Source organism: Branchiostoma floridae, chromosome 3, assembly GCF_000003815.2.
Source record: "Branchiostoma floridae strain S238N-H82 chromosome 3, Bfl_VNyyK, whole genome shotgun sequence".
Lineage (NCBI taxonomy): Eukaryota > Metazoa > Chordata > Leptocardii > Amphioxiformes > Branchiostomatidae > Branchiostoma > Branchiostoma floridae.
Window position 1 is genome coordinate 17,752,382 of NC_049981.1, and position 24,661 is coordinate 17,777,042.

At 42.2% G+C, this 24,661-nt stretch overlaps 3 protein-coding genes across 3 annotated transcripts; 1 reads left to right on the forward strand and 2 right to left on the reverse strand.

Moving 5' to 3' along the window:
• Nucleotides 1-581: 581 nt before the first annotated feature.
• On the reverse strand, nt 582-13,244 carry LOC118411304 (choline dehydrogenase, mitochondrial-like). The gene is made up of 11 exons (XM_035813495.1): nt 12,963-13,244; nt 8,155-8,257; nt 6,919-7,111; nt 6,261-6,438; nt 5,640-5,828; nt 4,934-5,096; nt 3,792-4,705; nt 3,353-3,479; nt 2,394-2,671; nt 2,005-2,206; nt 582-1,725 (listed from the first exon to the last, which is right to left on the reverse strand). The coding sequence occupies exons 2-11, from the start codon at nt 8,243-8,245 to the stop codon at nt 1,406-1,408; spliced, it is 2,655 nt and encodes an 884-aa protein (XP_035669388.1). The 5' UTR covers nt 8,246-8,257; nt 12,963-13,244; the 3' UTR covers nt 582-1,405.
• Nucleotides 13,245-17,350: 4,106 nt separating this feature from the next.
• Nucleotides 17,351-21,217, reverse strand: LOC118411534 (NEDD8). Its single transcript, XM_035813855.1, has 5 exons — nt 21,033-21,217; nt 20,290-20,307; nt 19,622-19,651; nt 18,997-19,079; nt 17,351-17,840 (listed from the first exon to the last, which is right to left on the reverse strand). The coding sequence occupies exons 1-5, from the start codon at nt 21,048-21,050 to the stop codon at nt 17,756-17,758; spliced, it is 234 nt and encodes a 77-aa protein (XP_035669748.1). The 5' UTR covers nt 21,051-21,217; the 3' UTR covers nt 17,351-17,755.
• A 297-nt stretch (nt 21,218-21,514) lies between these two features.
• On the forward strand, nt 21,515-24,311 carry LOC118411533 (GMP reductase 1-like; the record flags this gene model as incomplete). The annotated part of the gene is given in 2 exon segments (XM_035813854.1): nt 21,515-21,760; nt 24,189-24,311. Coding segments are annotated over 2 exon segments (210 nt in total), but the record flags the coding sequence as incomplete, so codon positions are not given.
• Nucleotides 24,312-24,661: the final 350 nt, after the last annotated feature.

The window sequence follows — 24,661 nt, forward strand, 5'->3', positions numbered from 1 at the left end:
TACATGTAAGACAATCGAATCATGTCTGGATATGTTTAAATGCAAATCCAGACAATGGTCAAGATGAGTGTTTAAAGTCAGGGGCCTCCACCTTTGAACTTGTGCATGTGTATTTAGTATGGTGAACAAGCTTATTGCCTGCTTTACATGTTTTGATTTGAAAACAAAGATACCATGAACCAAAATACACCACCACTTGAAGGAAGTCCTTGCCTTCCTTCATGTCAGAAATTTCCCCTATGTACTTTTGTGATTAATTTCCCAAGTCTGATAAATATCCAATGAATAGCAGCAATGGGGATACAGTGTACCTTAAAGTGCTTATTTCCACAAAAGTCAACATTTCCTGATTACATTCAGCTGTCACACTATTATAGCATTTGTGCAAACAGTGTCGCTCTTTTAATGATCTTATAAGTCATACTTCCAGTCCTTGATTCCTGCTGTCAGGTAATCAAGTTAAATTTGGCCCATGACATCATATAAAACATGGAATTCGGTTGGCCTGGCGCTGTGGATCATGAAAAACATTCTTTAAAAAAAAAAGCCAATGCATAATCATCGTAAAGCTTGTAATCAGGAATCATTGTATTTTAGTGTGATTGGTGACACAAGCACTTTGAAACACAAACACTGAATGAACTCATATACTCATAAACTAACAAGAAAATAAACTAACAGAAAAGTCAGCTCCTGTCATAACAAAAGTCATGTACATTTCTGTACATGTATCAATAATGGAATCCACTTTTTGTCCCAGTTTGCCTGTATTGCCTACAGTTGACTTCACGGGAAACATACATACAGCACTGGCAATATGGTATTCCACTTAAATATCAAGTCCACATTTTTCATACAAAACAAAATCTACCCTAAGTACATGTGTGCTAATAAAGAACAGAAATGTCATTTCAGTTACAGTAAGTACAATTTTTTTAAACACTAATTACACTGAAACAATGTAGTCTCTAACCAAACCAGGTTTCACTGACAATCTCTGTCACGAGTTCATCTGGAAAATTTTCACTGAAGTGGATGCTTATTGCCCAGACCTGAGAAAGCATAGCTATCTTTTATTTCTAAAAAATGTTGTGAAGCAGAAAAATAGACCCTCTTCGGTTGCTAAATATCTTGAAAGACTGTTTCCTTCCTCCTGAAAGGGGGGTGTGCATATATAAAGTCCGTGTGAGTTCTGTATTTACATCTTTGGGGCTCATGTGAAGTCTGAAGGGAAGAAGTTGTTATTTGCTTTGACCAACCGTTGTGCAGCTGGTTATTGAATGGAAAATAAAACGGATTCTTCGGTTGCAAACTTCAACCAGCACACACAAAAAATGACAATACTGAACTCTTACAGACTTGATATACACAAAAGTGTGACAACCCCCTACAACATCCCAGCTATCTACCTTTGTGTATCTAATGTTTTGGGTTGGTAGACAGGAGCAGTTGATTTGGGGAGTGGGGGTTCCCCCTTGATGATATCAGCTGCCTTCTCCGATAACATGATCGTGGGCGCGTTCAGGTTCCCGCTGACGATGCTCGGCATGATGGAGGCATCCACCACGCGCAGGTTCTCCAGCCCGAACACACGCGTCTCCGCGTCCACCACCGCCATCTTGTCCGTCTCCTCGCCCATCTTGCATGTGCAGGAAGGGTGATACGCGCTGTCCGACATTCTCCGTGCAAAAGCATCGATGTCTTTATCTGACTGGACCCCATCTCCTAAAATACAGAGAGAAATTGATGAACTTGTCCTGCATAACACAAAGGCCTTGACATTCTAACAAAGTTATCTGATTAAAATGGATACAATTGAATTCTCCTTCATCAAAAGGTTATCTATATCTTGGAAACTATTACTTATTATTGTTTTTAGTTATATACATTGTGTCTCAGATAATGTTATTGTCTTCCAAAACAAATTTCTTAAAGTTTGCCAGGACTAGACAGTCCAGAATTATAGTGTCATCTGGTCAGTGCAAGAAAAAAAATTTGTCTCACCTGGAGCTAACTCTGGGCCTCTGAAGGGGTCAAAAGCTTTCTGGGCGAAGATTTCCCGCGAGAGTTTGATGCTCAGCCTCATCTCCAGCACATCCTGGTCTGTGGACATGTAGTTAGGCTCCAGCAGAGGGTGTGTATGGGGGTCTGCAGACTTCAGCTTTAGATACCCTCGACTGGTCGGGCGCATTGATCCTACATGGACCTGGAACACATTTTGATGATGTAGCTTCTGTCACTCCACTTTTTTTTATTGTCACATAACACAAGAAGATGCATCACACCAAAATTACTGTGGCCTAGTATCCACAGTCAATCAGAATTGTATGCTTGCCACAGAATCTACTCCCCAGGGTAAGGGAGTGCCTGACTTTCACTCCTACACAATGTACCTGGTAAGCATGTTGTGTCCCTGCCACCCTGCCATGATCGTTGACAGTGGAAGGTAGGAAGTGGTACTGGATGTCGGGATGTTCCACACCAGGGCGGCTCCTGATGAACCCGCCGGCCTCCAGATGACTGGTGGCCCCCAGCCCAGTCTGCATGGTGAACCACTGGATACCGATCATCAACATGCGGTGGGGGGACAGGGAGCTGTACAGGGTGACCGGCTGGGTGCACGCCTGCTGTACGTACACTTCCAGGTGGTCCTGAAGGTTCTGTCCAACACCTGCAAGGATTGAAAACTGATTTAGCACAGGTTGTACATACATTTCCAGCTTCTCTTGTAGGTTCTGTCCAACACCTGCAATGATTTACAACTGATTCAGATACAAACTGCACCTGCTGTACATACTTTTCCAGGACATCCTGTAGCTTCTGTCCAACACCAGTAAGGATAGACATATCATTCACAGAAACTGCACCTGCTGTATAACATTTACAGCTGATGCTGTAGGTTTTGCCCAACATCTGCAAAGATAGACACATGATTCCGACAAACTACACCTGCTGTATATACATTTCCAGTTGTCACCTTCCTCAGGGAACCTACTGGTACTATTCCACAATGTAGCTAGGTGTTGCGCTAACAAAGTGATTGGAAACACAAAGAACTGTCATATGGGTAGCCCCAAAATTAGAGCATTGCCACATACTGCCGTGGCGTGAGAAAGGTGACAAACAGGAACCCAAAACTGGCCGCTGTATGTCTTTTTTTGTGAATAAAGAACTTTGTTATTCTTGTTTGATGTTATATTGTGATTCTCCAACTTGCTGAAATTCTTCCCTAACCTGGTAGATGCTGAACAGGAATGCCCAGTTTTGTAGGTCGTTTTGCCTGGGAATAAATCCCTGAACCCCTTTATCCTTGTTATTATGATTTTCCAACCTGCTGACATTCTTCCCTAACCTGGTAGATGCTGAACAACAGGAATGCCCAGTTTCTGTAGGTCGTCAGCATCACCGATCCCTGACAGATTCAACAGCTGCGGGGAGTTGATGGCTCCGCCTGACAGGATGACTTCACCTGCTCGCACCTGCACAGGGGAGAATGTGTCGATCACCTGCTCTCACATGGAAACACGGGCAGTTGTGTTTCTAGTTAGGCCATGTTTGTTCAAACATATAACAATTCCTTTCAACTTTCGTCCATTTAAAAAAAGTTTCCCACCATACTGTTAATCAAGCTGTAGTTGTACAGCTGTACAGTTGTACAGTTGTAGAATGCCAATTTCAAAGTTAAACAAGATGTGAAAGCACAGTTTGGGGTTCCCCAGAGCATTTCTTCCATCAAATCAAATCAACATGACCTGATTACTGTAAAAATTGTCACGCCTCTGTTAAGTTACCTGTTTTGTCTCTCCATTCTGTAGATATTCCACTCCCACTGCACGGTTGCCTTCAAACAGAACCCGTGTCACCACACACTTCACTTCAGTCGTTACGTTAGTCCGTTTCAGCGCTGGCCGGAGGTACGCATTAGCAGTGCTCCAGCGAATCCCATTGTGAATCGTCATGTCCATATCTCCAAACCCCTCCTGCTGATAACCATTCATATCATCTGTATATGGATAACCCGCCTGTTGTGCAGCTTCTATGAATGCTCGGTTTAAAGGGTTCTCGCTCTTGCCACGTGAAACATGGAGAGGTCCATCCCCGCCACGGTAATTGTCAGGACCAAGCTCATGCGTTTGGGCTTTACGAAAGTACGGTAGGCAGTCCACGTATGACCACCCCGCCGCTCCCTCTCTCTCCCAGCGATCGTAGTCCTGCGCGTGTCCACGGATGTACACCATGGCATTGAGAGAGGACGATCCTCCCCACACGCGCCCGCGAGGCCAGTACATCTTCCTGTCGTCCATGTGTTTCTGAGGTACAGTGTGGTAGTACCAGTTGTACTTATCATCACACAGGTTATACATCAGGGCAGATGGCATGTGGATTTTCCAGGTGTAATCCTTCGGGCCGGCTTCCAGTAACAAAACAGTGTTGTCAGAGTTTTCAGACAGACGGTTTGTCAACACACATCCGGCTGAACCAGCGCCAATAATCACGTAGCTATACTCCGGTACCCCTGCCTTCATTCCTGAGGTTGTTGTCGAGTACTGACGCTGCCCAATTTTCTGGGGACCCCCTGTACCATTGGAGCCACCCCCAGGAGGGGACTTCCCATTGACTGCTATTGTTAGGATGTTTTCTACACTGTCTAACAGGTAATCAGCTTCATGCAGGTCCTTATGGCTGCCAACACCACTCAACACACCTGAGGAAATAAGACAATTCATCAGGATTAGACAAGCCCATTGTCTTCATTGCCATGAACAAGTGAAGTGCAATTCAGGCAAGTGCACATCCTTCCATACATGCTCGATCAAGTTTGATTTTCCCATGAGTGCATGTAGTGCTGTGGTCACCAGTAGATTTTTTAGGGCAAGTGAATTTTGTAAAACTCATCAAACCCTGGCAGCTACACAGCCGGTACAATACCCACCAATGGCAGTGCCCAGCTTTGCGTTCTTGGCGAGGCCAGTATCGGCAGAGGTGTCCCCCACCATAATGGCACGTTCCGGAGACACGTTCAGCTCCTCGCAGATCCGCAGGGCGTTGTGAGGGTTGGGTTTGGGTTGGCTACCATGGTCGTCACTGCACATAATCTGGGACACAACATCTCTTAAGTAGGTCAGACTATTGTCTGTTACATGCATGTAACAACTCCCCACATTATGTGGCCCAATCTGATATATTGTGAATAGGCCTGTTTGAGATGTAGATTTTTTTTTTTACTCCGGCTAATTCATCTGATCTGGTTTTTCCACAGATTAGGGGTATCTTAGCATGGCAAAGCCACATGGGAAACAGCAGAGGCATGAGCATTGTAGATGTGGGGGTATCCTGCCTTGAAAATTTCTAGATTTGTAACCCCCAGAAATACCATTACCTGCATTTGAGGACCAAATTTCATTACTAAATAAAGCCGGCATTTTTACTTTTGCTAAAAACAACAAAAGAAAAGCCCCTTACACTTGTTGAGACACAACGTAGGGGACCAAATAACAGCTTAGGGGATCCAAATCACAGCATAGAGGCCCGCTATGCTTAACTGTGTGGGCAAGAACCCCGGACACCATTAACATCGCTCAGACCAGAGGCAATTATCCTTCTGTGCCAAAAACACACATCCTATGATGTGTACGTACCTTGTCTACAAGTTTGTCCACTCCCAGTTTCTTGAGTGCGGGCAGCGTGCCTGCGCGGGTGTCTGCAGTGCAGATGGCAGTCTTGATACCCCAGTCCTTCAGGGTCTTGAACAGGTCAGGAAGATTTCCTAAGGACTTCAGGTTGGCTTCATTGGTGGCATCACAGTTCTGCCAACACCTATCCACTACCTGCAAACACACAGGGAAAGTTTAGTTGAAAGACCACTTTTGTTAAATACTGACATCTAAAGCAGTAAAAGACGAAACACAGTTCATGATAGGATATGGCTCATGTAAGCACCTATAAAGAACCACATACATGTAGTCTAAAGAAGGCACCACGGCCTACCCAAATTTTTGCACATTCATGGATTAACAATGTACCTGTGACTAGAGATGTCCCTAAGATAGGACATTACATGAACATGGAGGAGATGTTTGAGGTGATCCACACCTCGAAAATCTTTAAGATCTCACCACACTCATTGAAAAGAGTTAAGGGTCCCTCCAGATAAATCTGTCTAGATATGCAGCTTGTACTACTCAGTACAACCCCGGTGTGTTAACACGTTTCGCGGTTTACCAGGTACGCAAAACAAACAAACAAGCAAAAATGTTGACCTTGACAGCTTCTTCTGACTCTAGTCCTTCTTGCATGAGCAGCTCTACCATCCGTTCTTTGATGATGAACATTGTTGCTTCAGCCAGTAGTCCTGGTCCAAATCGCTGTGTTTGTGTGTCGAACCCCAGTAGACGGTACACTTTGTCCCCTAATGACATCTGTGTGTCAGCCTCCAATCTGTACACAAGGATAGCTATAATTATCAGCCTGTATCTGTATAGCTGGTATAATTACCACAATTTTTTCATAACGCACCAGCCTCACAGGCACGTGGCGCTGGAACAGCTGCTTATACTATTATAATAGTACTATACTGTATGGCCTGTCACACGTAACCTTTGCACATCTAGCTGCAACAAGTGTTCTTTAAAACTAGCAAAGATACCCCTTTTGTGCTTGGTGATAACAAATTCCAGTCTTTGATAGTTCTGGGAAAATATGAATTTTTGAACACATAATTTCATAAACTTGGTAACTCTGTACTTGAAGGCATGACTATTTCTTGTTCTTGCTGGTATTAGATACTTATTAGCCGGTACTTCCACCAGTTAATTAGTAATTTTCTAAACAAATAAATATAACACCTTACAAAGTCTGGACATATTTCTTCTGTCAGTTAAACAATCTAATTTCTAACAAATAGACTTTGCCAGTTACCTTTCTACAAACTGGTGTATCCATGGAGCCCACATGGAATGGAAACATATCAAAGTACCATCCTTGTCAAAAATGACAAGGGATGAATTTCTCAGGCGAGGCAGCAGCTCATCGATGGACGTTGTTGTAAACCTGGGCGGCACGTCTGAGGAACTGCCCTGCGCTGCTGCCGAGGAAGAGGAGCGAAAGATACCTGTGTGGGAAGAAAAACTTATAGTTTATGTTTGCTAAAATGCTAATGTTTATCACATTACATGGAGATTCTAAAAATAATAGGGATAGAAGTCATTAGCTCCATAAAAAATTGAGGTATTGTTTTGTGTGTGTGTGTGTGTGTGTGTATGTGTGTGTGTGTGTATGTGTACATGTGTTTGTAGATAAGTCACAGAGTGAGATATTGTTTGGGTAGAAAATAATGACAGATGCTCAAGGGTTGCCGTGGCTAAGATCTTTATTCTGCACTGTCACACTCCCCATCACATCCTCTCTTCTCTATCTGTTATCTCAGCTGATCTGCTAACCTCTGGTGTGCCGTCATTCCTAGCTGACAATTTGTAACAGACAAAAAAATCTTGGCTGAATTCTACAAAATATGCACCTCAAAATGCAGGAAATAGCATTTTAGAGGGTTACGATTTCAAAATTTTCCGGGGGGCTGGATACCGGAAACAATGCTCGCAAAGCATTCCTATAACTTTGGACTCCCTAAAATTAATTCCTAGCTGGCTGACATGATCAGAACAGCTTCTAACCATATGTGCTTCATAGGTTATAAATTAACTGATCTTCCCTAGTTTCTTCCTTATCTCTTTCATCAGGTTATTCGGTCAGCCAAACACAAGATGTTTATCAGACTTCCTAGAAACCAAGCAAAGTTTCGCTTGTGGTCAATATGCACTTTTTCCTTTTCCCTTATTGTCACCAGGGTTAATGATGTGGGCACATGTTGGAAGCATAAAGGTCATAAAAAGTATGAATTAATATGCAAAATGAGAAGGCTATATGATAATGAGAGGGTTATTTGTCTTACACTCATTTACATATCAATTCATTTTAGTTGTCTTCCAAATCCTGCTACTGTTAGACTACAGATCTTTCTTTCACTGACAAAGATAGTAGATAATACCCAAATCTTTTTTAAATCTACCTAGATACTTGAGTAACTGTTCCATATGTTAATTATTTCCTGGATGTCTAAACTTCATAGACGTACACTGGACCATTCTGTTGTTTTACCTTGTTTTAGTTGGTTGATCCTGTGAGCCCTGTTTGCTGCAGCAAAATTGGAGAGTCGCAGCAGGCCTGCGATGGTTCGTCGCACCAACATCCTGGCGGCACACTGTCAGAAAAATGCATTGTTAATAGCTAAAGAGAAATGACAAAATCAAGCAGGATGGAACATAACCAAGCAAAAGATAAAGTAGATATATAGAATTTAATTGTGACTTAGAAATGCTGCCATTATCACACTATCTGCTGATCCCCCAAAGAGACTACTTAGACTTAGATTCAGATTATAACTTGCCATCTGAGACAAGTTACCACTGGCTGCTCAGAGTGACATGTACAGGTTGACCATGACTGATAATCTCCAAGCAGAGGAGTTATTGGCCACAGCGAAGATCTGCTGCAGAACGCACCGGTCAAAGGCAGCGGGAGGAGCGATCTTTTCAGAAACGTGTTTCTGCTCCTCCTAGTATCCACTTACCTCCAACGTGCAAATTGGCTAAATTTGGCCAGGATTATCGTTTTACAACCCTTCCGAGCCAGTATCTGGGACAAACGCGGCGAGCCGCGCCAGTTCACAGCGGGGGCTTCCCCCCGAAACCACTGGAGCAGACTGCATCACAGCGCACCAAGACAACGTATCGACATATGAAATTATCAGTTGTACACAAATAACAAGTTATTATCTAGTTGTTACTTGTATATATTTTGCAATAAAAGCTGCGCTAAACACTTCCTGTATCATTTTTTCATGTCTGCAACTTCAAATCTTTACCGATCATATACGCTTGGATTCGGTTCAAAGACCCACGCTCGTCACATTTGACGGACAGACATCGGCGTGTAAAAACGTAGACAGAACTTGAAATTTTGGAAAGGTATCCACATAATCAGCACGTGCATTTTCAGCAAAGCCGATTTGAATTATTTCTAACGGCGTCCGGTGCATTCTCAGGCAAACAAACGGGCGCTGTGGCTTCATGAAACGTTGGGGGAAATCGACGTCAGCGCCCCCCTCCCCATTGTACTTGCGTCCTGTCGCATCGTGCTGACACGTTTTGCTGTTGTTTTCCTCCAGTACGTAGTAAGTTATTGACGCGTTATTGACACCAAAGAAGCAAAGAAATCCCCAGATGTCACAGAAAACACAATGAACTCTTACAGCCGACCCGTGACGGGATCCCTGGCCCCGCACGCCCGGGGCAATTCGCACCTTCCTCCTAACGCAGTTTAATTGCCTGATAATTGCCTTTGACCGGTGCGTTCTGCAGCAGATCTTCGCTGTGGCCAATAACTCCTCTGCCGGCTAAACTCCTTCCCATTTGCCACAGCAAGATCTGCTTGGAGATTACATGACTGAGTGATTTCAGAGAGACAACATGTTTAAATTTCAGAGTCAAAATCTATATTCTATAGATCTGAAAACTTTCTGTTCTGTTTTATGATCAATGTAATTTTTCAGGCTTAGTGTCAATTTCTCCGAAATTACAAGGGGGGTTTGCCCAGGGCAACTGAAGTAAAAGTGTCAATTATCAGGCATACTCATGGTTGAAAGATCTCATACCTCTGTGAAAGTAGGTATACTTCCAGGTTGCAATAGATCAGTAGATGTATTGTCCCGAGCAAGTGAAAATGCCAATCAGGCAAGTGCATGTCCTACCTCACTTGCCCGATCAGGCAAGTTAGATTTTTTCCATCGAGTGAGATTTTGATATACTTGCTACTTTTCACAGTCATGGCATCAAGCATTGGTGAACAAAGAAAATACAGTCAACAACAAGAATTCCATTGATGGCCTTCAAAATATGTAGAAAATGACTTTTAAATTTCAGGCAAGTGAAAAGTAGCTTCAGGCAAGTAAATTTTTTATGTACTTGCCCGATAGGACAAGTCAATTTTAGAAAACTTGTCAAACTCTGACTTCGTTTTAATTACTTATGAAAAAAATTATTCAATTTCGCAAGTACATAATTTCACAATTATACTAATATCACTATAGTATGATATTGATTTACAGTAGGGGAAGGGGAATGGTATTTCAAGTTGTTATTGAAATTATTCTGTAGTACAGTGGTCATAGTACATTGGAAATGATTAGATCATAACATTAGTCATGGGTATGGCGTCAGGAATTTATGGAGGAGAGGACACCAGGAAAACAAAACCACCGCAAAAATTTCCATAACAAGGATGGCACCCACGATTATAAAATGAAGAAATGTTCGCGGTGGTTTTATCTAAAATTTATGTTCACTGTTTTCGCAGTGGCCACTTCACCGCAAATTTAAGACCACTGCGAACATTCGTCCTTGGCAGTAAGAGACTACAATTTTTTCCCACGCACAATTCCCGAGTGGAATGCCCTGCCTGGTACGGTTGTAAGCGCTCCCAACGTTGAGCACTTCCGTGCCAGGCAGACGGCCTGCCCGCCCTAACAAGGGAGCCTCAGTTCCCCCCCCCCCCCCCCCCACACACACACACACACTTTCGCCCCTTCTTCTTCTTCTTCTTCTTTCGGTTAGGCTGCCAACCTCATCTTTTTGAGGATTCTGCAGCCGTGGCAACATGGAGAGGTTCACTGCGCAGACTGAGGGGGGATTATATTTTGGATTTAAACATAGACAAGGATGGCGATAGCGCCACCTCCGCTGGGAGGCCGTTCCAGTCTCTAATTGTACGTGGGAAGAAGGCATTTTGCCTATATTGGGTTCTACTAGTCGGTACCTTGTATGCTGCGGGATGGGTCGATCTCGAACTTCTAGCTTGTGGAGCGGGACTCGTTTTGCAGTTAATAGCCAGATCCCCTGAGTGGTATTTATAAAAAGTGACCAATCTGGCCCTCCGTCGTCTCTCCTGTAGTGTTGGCCACTCAAGGTCATGAAGCATTTCGCTGACACTGGAGGACCGTCGATACCTGTTTGACACCCACCGGGCAGCCCTACGCTGGACCGCTTCGAGCTTCGCTATATCCTTTGCTGTATAGGGGTCCCAAACGGGACTAGCAAATTCTAGTAATGGTCGGACTAATGTAACATAAGCAAGGTTTTTTATCTTTTTGGATCCTACCTTTATGTTTCTTCTCTTGCAGGGTCATTTGGGGGTATCATATGCAGATGCAGACAATGCAAGGTGCTACCGCAAACTTGACACCACCACAAACAGTCCTTTTTCCCACTACTACGAACTTAAACTCCCGCAAACTTAAATGCATTTACAGAATTCTCCAAGCAGAGGTAAGTCTTAGGCTCTGACTGAATTTGATCTCTTTTTACATGCGTTTTTATCAGTCTATTTCATGATCGGGTATCCTTTTTGTCTGCCAGTCGGTTTGGAAAAACAGAAAGCCTGATAAAATCGCCCCAGAAGACGCCAAAAACCAGCCAGGACCTATAAGGATAATCTGACTGCTTGGGAGTTGGAGAGTAACGATACCAAGCTACAGTACGTAGGTTCCAGCAAGGACGTTATATGAGGGTCTGCATGCTCTTTTTCGTAAGGCGTAGGCAGGCCTTTTTAATTCCCGTAATTCGTAGGGTAAGCTATTTTATTTCACGTAATTCGTAGTGAGGATGGAAAATTTACCGTAAAGCGTAGCCAGTGTATTTCACGTAAGGCGTAATCTAGCCTAAAAATTTCACGTAAAGCGTAATTAAGCCTAAAAATTACCCGTAAATCGTAGCCTGGCCTCCGCAATTTCGTAAGTCGAAAAGTAGTCTACCAGTAAATTTAGTCCTTCAAAACACAGGAAATTGCGTTTCAGAGGATCAAGATTTCAAAATTTCGCCGGACCTCACTTGCGACTCCTTTCACCTTCGGTCATCGACATGGTAAAAATATGGTGTATTCCCTCAAAAACCTTTTTTTTTTTGCAAATAGAAATGTCATTGAAGTTAGCTTAGTCTGCCAGCAAAATTTGCCCCTCAGAATGCAGGAAATATCATTTTAGAGGGTCAACATTTCAAAATTTCCATGGTCCTCCTTGTGCCGCCTCGCGCCTTTGGCACTCGAAATTCTGAAAATATGTCGGGGATGTGTCAACCTCAAAGATCTGTTTTGCTAATAGAAATTTGCCCATCAAAATGCACGAAATATCGTTTTATAGAGGGTCAAGATTTCAAAATTTCGTCGGATCTCCTTTGCCACTCTATTCACCTTCTGTCATCGACTTCGTAAAAATATGTATCATGGCTGGGGGATGTGATTTTTTACTGATAGAAATGTAATTTCACTTAGTTTTCTATAATAGCCAAAAAAACTCAGAAAATGGCGTTTCAGGGGGGCAGGGTTCAAAATTTTCCCGGACTTTCCTTCGGCGCTCGACATGGCAAAATAAGTTGGCTGGCGTCACCCTCAAAAGCTTACGCTGAACCCCTAGGAATCTTTAATTAGATATGCCATTTAACTTAGCCAGCAGTCTGCCAGTGAAAATTTCCCTTCAAAATGCAGGGAATAGTGTTTCAGAGACTCAAAATTTCAATCTTTCTTGCGGAGCACGCCCCCGCCTCTGTCGAGTGTTGCCAGCCTTCCAGAATTTAGCGTAAACCGTTGTCAGCCTTTCTGAATTTAGCGTAAAACGTTGCCGGCCTTCGTGAATTTAACGTAAAGCGTTGTCGACCGTCCCGAATTTAGCGTAAAGCGTTGTCAGGACCCCCCATGCAGACCCTCTTATATCAGACTACTAGTACTAGTAGTACATACTCCCTCCCCTACCGAACCTATTACAATACTTTCACTTTAGCACTACTGTACCCCCTACCAAAGCCCTTCAGAAAATGAACAGCTACAAGCTTCAGGAGGAGAGAACCGATCTCACTTACCGTCTGTCCTCAAATGCCACTGCGGAGAATCTAAGGAGGTGAACTTTCCCGCTCAAGAACACAGCGGACAAATGGCTGTGCCCTGTAGTCTATGCTCCCGTCCTTCGATCTCTAAACTTCGTGCTCGTTTAACACACACGGACACATAAACTCCGATCCAAGAGATGCTAAACGTCCCCTTCAAAAATCTTTTTCGTTTTCCTGTAGATGAGTTCTTCACTAGCTAGAGTTTCTTCTGCCGCTGTGCCGCCATGGTGCTGACGTCATGGAATATTCTCCAGACTGTCCCAGTTATCAATTGAAACCACAGACATAAAAAGAATACCGCTATCCCTTAAAAATAATTAACAAAACCTGATACTTCAACTAGAAATTTCGATTCGGAAAAAAATGGAGGTAAAACAATCAGGAAATTTGATGCAGGTAACGTTATAACGTTAATAAAAAAAGGAAAGAAACCAAAATTCCCCCAAAATTCCAATGGATCAGTCCAGTAGGTCACAGTGACACCTGATTTAGGTCTCAGGTCGGAGTTTCCTGTGCAAAATTTCCTAGTGGGGTGATGCAACTGTTTGCGCCTGCGCATAGGCCCCAAATGAATGTTCCTCTATGCACATTAGGGTTCCCCCGTTCCGGTTCGGAAATCCGAGGTTTTTACGATAATTTTGGTTCCAGATTTTACGGGTATCGTTATACGGGTAACGGTACAATAGCAATGTGTAACATACCCGTATCCAATCTTTTATATTTCTAAGAAAGCCCATTCTTCGTAGCATTTTTCAGTCAAGGAGATATGGTCATCTGGCAAATACTTCCTGGTATTACTTTTAGTATATTGCAATAACAGTAAAGCAGCCTTGTCCCCTGATTACCCAAATCATGCAATCTATAGGCGTTTTCAGTGGTTCCGGAAGTAGCTGCCTGAAGTATGGTCTGACTCAACCATCGTAATAACCAATAGCCTGGAGCAAATTGAATTGCGCTCTGAGCCCAACAGTTACCGCCCCTCAATTACCCCAGGCCGTTTTTTACATTTCAATGCGAATGAGCCTACTACATCTTAGTCACAACTTAATACCTCAAAGGCTTAACATAACATTACATGTATTCTGTTAAATACACCCCTGAGAAAAAGATAAGCATTCGAGCATATCACAAATTTGAAGAACAGAATAATTCCCCGAGGGTCAGGTTTGGTTGTTTATATATAATCAGGAGGCATCAATACATGCTTTATAAAATAATAGTGCATATGTGATAACTTGCATGCTATGAAGCTTTTCTAACCCTGTTCACAACGACAGAGGACAGCTTGACTCCTTCAGCTAGAATCTGTACAGTAAATATATTCCCACCTGTGAGACAAAATTGGTGACAACCGTAGACATCTTCAAGCTGACAGCATCGACCTGCCCTTGTCACACCCTGTTTGTAATGCTGTCTAACCAGTTAACATATCACTTGACTTGACTTCAGGTCAAATGTCCAAGTTCAACCACTCATATGGGAAATGTTACAAACGTAGATGCTCATTGAGCAGATATCTTATGCGCCGTATTCCATGAAAGACATTTGTAATTGAAAGGGAGATATATCGCTAGGTATCCTTTATACATTGTCAAATACATTACTTATTTGCATAATTGGCAAGAAAATGCCATAATTCCATATTGGTACATGGCAGGAATTTTACAGGTGTTTAAAATACCAGTAGGTGAACATTATTAGAGAAGATATAGGCAAGTCAGGGCCTTATGACTAAAGACATAACTTATGAGGTTGCAGCTAGGCACCTCGTAGTTATAAGGCTTAATTAATTAAGTACGTATGTTGCAGGTGAGTACGTCAAGCTACTATGACGTACCTGGGAAAGTTAAGTCGTATTGGAGCTAGTTATCTGAACTACCTGGCACTTAGCCGAAATACATTGTGCCTAGTAGGCCCTGTCAAACTACGTCGTAGTTGGCTAAAGTACGTCTAATGAGTTTTGACCGGAGTAAAAAACCATAAACCTGGACTTTTACACATTCACTAGTTCTGACCCAGACTTGTTTCACAAAGATCCCTAGTAATGCTGCGATGCCATTTGGAAAATGGGGCTCCTCTGGGTAGTTTACGTCTGTCTTTTGGGCGTGGCCCCGTAGGACACCCTGCAAACTAGGCTATTTTGGGCCTCAGGACCCATTGACAAATAAACGTTGTGACCTAGCCGTGAAACTCGGGAGGTACCCCAGGTATCCAGCAGGACAATATATTGCTTCAGATCCCAGCCAGGGCTAAACTCCCTGCAGGCACCAGTCGGTACAAATGGGACTGTAGCAAATACAGGTGGCAGTAATTACATAAAAACAACTCAACGTTCTGGAGGTGAAAAGTGCCCACACTTTCTGTGTCATTTTCAGTTGAGTTGCAGCTATGGGTGGGTATCGGTACACCAGTGTACTGGTACAAAACTGTTTTTTTCTTATTGGACCGGTCCAGAAAAACTGACCTGAAACAAGAAATCTTTTTTAAAAAGCTGTGCCTTGCCGCGTATTTTATGTTATTTTGGTAACTTAGACTAGATTCTACGCTTAAAAATCCCGAGTTCCAATTATTGGCACATTAAACAGGTTTTGTAAAACTTTTTGACCCACAATGAATATGCATTATTTTTTATTACAAACTAAGTTCCTTCTGATGCAATTTGTGATATATCTTTATATAAACATGGTGAGTTAAAGCGTAGATTTATTACGCTGGACCACATACAGTAACATGCGTCTAGAAGAGCGTTTTAATACTCGCCTGGAATGTACCATTGTCTAACTAAGCCATGAAACTCGGCAAGGAAAAAAGGGCCTTTGGAAGGGGCTTTGGAAGGGCTGGGTTAACAGGTCCGTCCATTGATCCATGGATCCATGGAAGAAAGCTGGCGTAAAGCCTTGCCGGCGGCAAGGCAAAAAATCGGCAGACCGGATGTTGGACCTACTAGAAAATTCACACGTTTTGGGGCTTACCGGTCGTAGAAAATAACACGAGCTAAGTAGAGTCTATTTCTACCAAGTTTTTCAGTCAATTGTACAGAGGCAGTTACAAGTGCCCAGTGGGAGTCGAATACTCCACAAAACAGATTTCTTTGTAGCAAAAAGGACCATTCTTTTGAGTATCACCCATTCACAAGTTCTCACATACTGAATGAGATCCAGGTCCAGGTCCGGACCTGATCCTGATCCTCTAGACCTAAAACGGACCTGAATTTTCTGTACCAGTACCCACCCTTAGTTGCAGCACAATGCTAGCTACAGCTTGCTTTCTCAGACTCATCTACATGTATACACTATTTTGCATGTGCTACATTTCAGCATACAGTTTCACTGAAAGACAGTTAAAATGCATAGTTACCACAAACATACACAATCTCCGTCATACACCATTTAACAGTTTTATTATGTCTACAGGAGTAACGACTGGACATGTCCCTAGACTTTATTTCTATTACATTCCAGATAAAGACATCAGTCTTGCTCTGTTGGGTCTGCCTCCTCAAAGATGGACTATCTAAAAATGTTGGTCCCCAGGATCCTATAATTTACCCAAAATATGTTGCAGAAAGCCAACAGAGGAATATGCATGGTCTAGACGATACAATAAGTGACCGTCTGGCCCAAATGTTGATTGGTCTCGCCAATGTGGTCATGAGATTGAATCTCAGACTTGTACTTTTAATAAAATACTGAGAGGGACTGCAGTTGGACAATTGGTGCACTCTCCAGGGGTTTCTGCAGATACATTTAAGTTTGCAGTGATTTAGTTTTGTGGAAAGGAGAAATTGGAGTATTCGCCATGGTTTTGGGTTAGTGACAGTGATAGTGCCTTGGCAATGGAAGCACCAACGCCTTTAGTTTATGGTCAGAAACCACCATGCAAATTGCCAAGGGTGCTAAAAAGTCACTGCCAACATATCTCAACATTGTAGTACATGTAACCAAGGAGGTTGAAAGTGTTTTTAACCTCCTTGATGTAATGCAAAGTGGTAAGTAGACAGGACAAAAATTCTTGCACTGGCTTTCAGTTCCTGGCAAACTTAAATGCAGTCACAGTACATTGAGCCTTCAGTCCTGTGCTTGGGAAATGTCCTTCAGCATGTTAAGAGTCCTGCTGCATTTGTCCATGAGAGCATAGTCTGCCCAGGCCAGACCCTTGGGGGACATTTCAGGCACATGCTTCTCTCCAATATGTGGTTATCAGCATCAGCATCGGGATATGCACAAAATCTACATACATACATCATGTAACATGGTAAAGGACCCTGAGTGACCCAAAGCTACACAGTCCATCTTTGCAGAGACATAACATAGACCAGATACCAGAAGTGGACCAAACATACTCATGAGGGGCTACAAAAGTTTTGCTCTTTAGTTATTGTTACATGTATGTTCTCCACATTCATGTTGAACTTCATCATACAACAAAATTGGTTGCTATCCTACAATTGTTGTTTGGAGGTACATGTACATGTACCAACTTTCTTTCACATAAGAGGCTTTCATTGTACCAAACTATAAGTATTTTATAGAAAGTCAAAATAACTCTCTGAAATGTGTAAGAAAAGGTTTTTATGGTATTACATTACTGACCGTTACAGCAAGTGATGTGCAGCAAACCTTTTTGCACAGAGTTACATATCACAGTACATATTGAATACAAAATGAAATCTAAATCCTTCAACAAGTGGATGCAGGTATGAGTCCTTCCCCTTTGCCATATATGAAAAGCACATTACATTGCTGACTGCTGAGTATCCTGTATGTTCATTGACCACCTCTCAGTGCCAGGACTAAGTGGAGTACTGAACCACCTTGAACCTTGTAATCAGCTGCTGTCTTGTCATCATTCCTGTGCAACGGGAAATAAGAAATGCTTTAAACCAAGTGCTGTTGACAATAGCTGGCATTTTGGTGGCATAGATGTGATGCTTTTTTTTTAACGAGCTTGCTGGGTGCAAGGCCATTGACCACTTCTAGGCACTGAACTATGCTCACTATGGCAGTATCTCTTCTCCCTCTGTCAGAAACATTGAGCTTCAGCAAGCTAGACTAACTGACCCAACAACCAAAGCAGGGGTTACGAGGCTACTCTGGAAATTCCCTACCACATTTGGCCGAAATGGTTTGATCCGTTCATACCCAGAAGGTCCCCCACTCTTTTGGACAAGTATGGCGGGGTTTTTTTTACGTTCCACCGAACATGGGACCTCCATTTAAGGTCCTATCCGAAGGACAACTCATTTTTCACCTGAGAGAGGTGAGGAAAGTTGTGTAAAGTGCCTTTCCCAATGGCACAAGATCGGTGACATGGCAGGTTTTGAACCCAGGACCTCTTGGGCCTGAGCCCAAAGTGCTGCCGATTATGCCACAGGATCTCACTGCTACTTATGGAAATTGACATAAGAAATACCTTCTTATCATAAAATAAGGCTATAGACTTCACAGAGGGCCAATTTTACTTAAGAATATAACTGCGCTTCATGCTACCTCACTGTAATTAACCTCAGGGACCAAACAATTGCAACAATCTCTACCATTAGGTAATGGCAAGGTAATGGCGGACTTTTATAGACCTCATTACACCCTGCCCATCCCATTTGCTGTCAATGTCAATTATTGTTTGTACAACATTGCAGTTGACCCACTTATTTTTGTCACACAAAATTTTCTATTCAAATTTGTGCCTGCACGCTGCCCCATTGTCCTTGTCTCAAATGATCCCCAGACCTTAATACATTTTTTATATTTCACCCCTACACAAAACAGAGGGAAATACAACACCAGTAGTCAAACTTATATGCACCAGACAAACCACATCTCAACAATTCACTTTTGTTCCCTCCAACAAAATAATAAATTGTTATAAAAATATCACTGCTTGTGGTACATGAACTGTGTCCTCAATAAAAAGTGGCCTACAGGTAGATAGAAGCTTTCCACAGATAAACAAGGTTCTTCTACGTTGTTTGTTTGTTTATTTATTTTGTTTGTTGTGATTGGCTTACATCTGCTTCCCACTGAAGATAAGTCTCTGTTGTGGAGGTGGTATTCCTTCTTTCTCTTCCACTCGCTCCTTGATACGCTCCACCTACACACACATGAAGGAATGATAATGACAAACTTAAAACTAAACTTCTTCACAAGATTGGAGGACAACTGGATGCAAGTCATTTCAATATTGAAAATACATTGTATGGCTATCTCCAACATTTTCAACTCAATGCAATTCATGTTATACTTAGGTATGATCATTACTTTCTACTGTATCTGGATCTGTATAGCCAACATAACCACCCTTCAGAATAGCACACAGCTTTGCAGGCATGTGGCATGGCAGCATCTGGTTATGTCACACTGAACAATCTGTCACACCTAGCTTATGTAGTGAGGATGCTCCTAGTCCTACATTACTTGATGCCATTGAGTTCAATTAATCCTTAGTTGACAACTCTTGTACTTGAAGGAATGACTAAGCAATAATGATGAGATGCCTCCTCTACAAAAGTTGCTCCCCAAAAACATGCATGACAAGCTCAAAGCACAATTTACAATACAAGTTGCAAAATTTATCCAGTTGCTGTTTGGTTCTATAGAAACAGGAATATATACAAATTGTGATGCTGTACTTACCTTGTCAGTTGGCTCAATGTCAATTTCAATCTGTGACAGAAGAGAGACGTATTAAGGAGCAATGATTTGCATGGTGGCCGCTACTTATATATTGTATGCTGCAGAAATTGCTCATTCGACAAGAACCAGAATTATTATCGAATCATACATGCAAATCTTTATTGAACAGCAAATGATTTCATCAGTTTGGAAAATCACTGGATAGCAAGGATAAATTTATGTCTTATTCTCAACTAAGACATATTTAGTCACAACTTTTGTTTTGGTGACCATCTGTCACCTTCTTCACTGACTTCAGTCAGGGTAATGCTGGAACATATGCTATTCCACATTGCAGCTAGGTGTTGCTGCAGCTGCAAACAACACGGTCCCAAACCTACTAGTATAGTACTGTCATGTATATGTGCATGACAATACTATTCACATTTGTTACCACATTTATGGCAATTCTTTACATTTAATTTTAAATCTAAAGTTCAACATGTTCAGAACACAGTTCAATGTTCATTTTTGGGAATTTGTTTGGCTATATCAGCTGCATGTCATCAACATTTCGGTATGTTTTCCCTTCACAAAAGCAAAAAAAAAAAGAGAGACTTATCCGGGCCAGAGTTGTCCAGAGTGGCCATTTGTAAATATTGCATATACTATATCATTCATGTACTAACCTCCTTTCCAGTCAGCGTCTGTCACAGTCCACCAGATCAGACCACAACAGCAACACAGCAATGAGAAGGGACAGAAACAAAAGAAACCATCATGAAACGTTGCTATAGGCTCATTCAATCTTCGAATTGCGCACGCGTGACAACAGAAATCGTGGGTAATGGTGAAGGCCCCTGACGTGTTATCAGTTCTGGTCTCAACCATTGTTTCACTTGCATAACAATGTTCTGGTATGTTCATGTTCCTGTGTTTAGAAGGCGGCTAAATTAGCGCAACAAACTACAAAGTCATGCTGTACTTGCAAAAGGGACAATTCAAAGCGATGGACAGTTTATTGATTTGCTCTTTATTCACTGTGCAAGATGATGTGAAGGTGTAAAAGGATGGAGATTAAAATCCTCAAAATTAGGACAACTGGCCCCCTCTCACAATGACTTGCTTGGCAAAAAATAATATCATGATAATTTCTAATGCTATTGGTGGCACGAGCATTTTGGTGCAATGTATTTTTTTCCAAATGTTCCGACATGGTTTGACAAGGTTTGAACTGACACAAATTCCAGATGTTTTGCTGCGCTGCATTTTTGTGTGTCTTTTTGTTTCCAACAGTTTATGGGGAGGGGGGCGAATATTATGGGCAACTACAAAAGTCATCACTACTTTCATTTCACTTTAACGCTTATCTTAGGCTAACGATACCAATTAAAATAACAGCAACATCTAGAAAGCATATTTCTTAGCCTACCTTCACTTTTATGAGCATTTCTGTAGTCTTTTCTATGTCTTGTGGGATGAAATTGGAGCACGTTTGCTTTTTCTTGTCGGCAGACTTCTCCTCACTGTGCGTACCGGAAGTCGTGAACGAGAATTTCCGGTGACGACCACCTATATGTAGCGCATGATTCGGCCACTACCATACGTTTTAATGATACTGTACATGCTATCGAATTATTGTGGTATTACGTCAAAGCAAAAGGTTTTCTATTCCAGTCACTATCCATGAAAATAGAAGCAGAAATTTTTCGATCTGTCACTAACTGTTAACCCATGTCCAGCCAAGGAGGTTTCTCGGCACCAAGTATTATACCAAGCCTCCACGAAAAATACATGTAGCAAAAAACAGAAAAGATGAACTCAAAGTTCTCACTCCACAAAAAGTTCAATGAGCATAACTTTTCCCTTAAGATACTTTTCAATACAGAAAGTGCTATATGATTTCCGCACTATTTTATGCCCGAACTATGCGCGACCCCGTATAACCCCGTGCGGATTGATCCCGGTGTCCTGCGACCTGAAACACGCGCCTGACGTCGGTAGACTGTGGAGCTGGGAAGTCCGCAGCGATTTACCTATTTAAGTAACACCAAACGACTGACATTTTTAAAGATGCCACGAATAGAAGCCGACGTGAAGTTGGACTTCAAGGATGTTTTGATCAGACCAAAACGAAGCACGCTCAGAAGCAGATCTGATGTGAGTATGTTGAACGTAACTTGATACGGCCAGTACCAGAGGGTTTGTGTCCTGCTTTTGGCGCTATTTTTGGTTAGGTAGACAGTCCGTAGGTTCTTATAAGTGACGTTCTGTGATGATTTGTATGCACAGTAATGGCGTAGATCTACACTAGGGGTCTTGAATTTGGTCGGATGTTTACCCTCGAACGAGAAAATAATGTTGGAGATTGTAAAAGCTCCTTGACAAGAGTGACATATGTTTCAGCGCACTTCCCTCCTCCTTCCCGCGCACAGTAATCTATTTATACAAGTGACCAATCACAGGGCTCTTAGTGCTCACACGGCGGGAATTATAGCTGGTGTCTGGCCAATCACAGCACAGTTCCTCGCTCACATGGGGTAAACATGTATTGTTGTAACAGTGGGGTTCAAGCACCACCAACTTTGTCCCCATTCACACTTCAAAAAAGATTAAATATAGAATCCGATTAAGCATCCCGTTCACATTAAAGAAAAGGGAGCAGATTAAAGATTAATCTGGATCATGTTTGCAATCCAATTGAAAAACGTTTGTGTTCACATTCATTACAGAGTAACGGGAGGGGGCCATACTTCGACACCCGTTCTAAGTGGATGCGCATGGCTTTTGTCAATGTACATTTTACAGTGAACTCATCAAAAACATGTATGCATCCATATAACTGTTATTGAAGCTGTACAGATATATATTTCATTTAACAGTAGCGTTCCGCACTGTACTTTGACAGCGCACGAAACTTACCGCAGGTTTTCGGCTTGCGTCCTAGCAGAACGTTCCAACACAAAAAAGGGGTCCAAACTCCGACATAGTAAAAACCAGACCATCTCCGTGCATTTTTAAACAACTTATGCAAATAGAATAGCACTGAAAGTCTTCATTATAATTTTTTTTGTACCAAATATGGGTCATATTTTGTATTACGCGACTTATTCAAATACGGTGTATTAAAACGTTTACCTCTCACGGTGAGACCAACTTGCCGCAAAACGGCAGCGCATTGTTACGTTGGACTGTGATGGCATTTTCGCTTTTCGGCTTCCTTAATTGCCTTTTCATCCTGTCTTTTGGCAGCAGCAATTGCTACAGGATTTTTTAGTTGGTAGGGATCGATTTTTCTTGAATGTTTGTCGCTCGACGGACGGGTTGACTTAGTTCAACGTGTTGAGCATCGCTCGCCCGCCTTGGTGCGTGATAGTAAAATGGCGGGGCCCCGACTGCGTGAACATTGTGGCATCATTTTAGCTCCGTTTATCCAGCCCAGCTAAAGGCAGAACAGAACACAGGTATTATTTTTCAGAAGGCTAATAAACATCATTTCTATGTGTGGTGGTATTTTTTCACATGTCGTATTTTGCGAAGAATAATTCAAGAGTTTCCCGGGCCATGGTCTCGATACGTTCGCTCGTCAACTTGCACGTAAGGCGTCAAACTTGTGCAAGTTTTTCAATCGTTATCTGTGGGACTTGCTAACTTCGACACATACCCCGTCTTTGTAGTTATTTACAACAAGGTTTAGTCTTCAGCTAGTGTACTTCTCATGTGCAGGCATCTATGCATTTCTCCGCAACAATGATTTTTAAAACCTGTCGAACTTTGGACCCCTGTCGAAGTATGGCCCCCTCCCGTTACAGACAACACGGAGTCCAAGCGGAATGCGTACTTTATTTTCATTCAAAATTGTTCACAGGTCTTCTCAAACCAGAAGGGACCTGCTCAAAGATGACCTTGTTTTACGAGCTTGCTCAGTGTTTCTTCTCTCCTCCAGAGCGCGATTTTAAAAAAAATAAAGGCTTTGTTTGCTTCTGATTCCGCTTGCCTTGACCAAGGAGCCTTGACCCTACAACATTTTTTTCTTTCCGGACATCATAGATAGGCACAAAAATAAGTAACGTAAGCAAACCTGTCAGTGTGGTGATAGTTTCTGCTCCTGCACGACGTAAAATTTGACCCCATGTTAGGGGTGGGTACCAGTTCAGAAAATTCAGGTCCGGTTCAGGTCCAGAGGATCTGGACCTGATTCAGTATGTGAAAACTTGTGAATGGACGATACTCAAAACAATGTTCCATGTCGCAACAAAGAAATCTGTTTTGTCAAGGATCTTTTATCAAGTTGTTATTTTTCCCGGCTGGTTTAAGCCCCGAAACGTGTGAATGCCTGATCATATAATCTGTTCATTTTCCAATAGGTCCAACATCCGGTCCTCCGAATTTTTTCAGGTCCGGTTTTTCTAGACCGGTCCAATAAGAAAAAACTGTTTTGTACTGGTGCCCAGCCCTACACCATGTACATACATGTCTGAGCCACCACAAATTTTGCTGGCAGACTATGCTTAATTTGATGACATTTCCGATTTGCCAGAATGTTCTTTTGCTGTCATGTAAGTCAATGTGTACTGTCTTCCTTTAGGTTGAGCTGGTACGCACAATCAGCAAGTTCAGGAACTCTGGACAGTCCTACAGTGGGATCCCAGTTATTGCTGCTAACATGGACACCGTGGGGACGTTTGAGATGGCCAAAGCTCTTTCAAAGGTAAAAAAAAATGCTATTTCTAGTAGTAGGAATAACCACAAAATGTATCAGCGCTCAAAATGCAATGTAGATGGGTACTAGGGCACAACTTAATTTGTTGGTTCTCTGATTTTTTTCAGGAAAAATATGGAGGGATAATCTGCAAAAGTCTAGGATAAAGATAAGGGCTAATAGAAAACATAAAGATTAATACCTCTTCATCTTGAAAGGCAAACAAACACTGGTTGTTGAAAATATGAAAATGACAGTTTTTATGTAGTGATGTCCTTGGTGAATGAAAATTTTACCACTGATAAATGTGTCCACATTATAAGGAAGGTTTAAAGGCAAATTTACTTTACTGGAAAGTT

Excerpts from the sequence above, each read along its gene's own strand:
- LOC118411304 (XM_035813495.1), bottom strand. The coding sequence starts at position 8,245 with ATGTTGGTGCGACGAACCATCGCAGGCCTGCTGCGACTCTCCAATTTT. Across the intron at positions 5,829-6,260 it reads AGTCAGAAGAAGCTGTCAAG|GTAGTGGATAGGTGTTGGCA; the intron begins GTCAACATTTTT and ends GTGTGTTTGCAG. Across the intron at positions 4,706-4,933 it reads AAAGCTGGGCACTGCCATTG|GTGTGTTGAGTGGTGTTGGC; the intron begins GTGGGTATTGTA and ends TTATTTCCTCAG.
- LOC118411534 (XM_035813855.1), bottom strand. Across the intron at positions 19,080-19,621 it reads ACATTGAGCCAACTGACAAG|GTGGAGCGTATCAAGGAGCG; the intron begins GTAAGTACAGCA and ends ATGTGTGTGTAG. Across the intron at positions 17,841-18,996 it reads ATCTTCAGTGGGAAGCAGAT|GAATGATGACAAGACAGCAG; the intron begins GTAAGCCAATCA and ends CCCGTTGCACAG.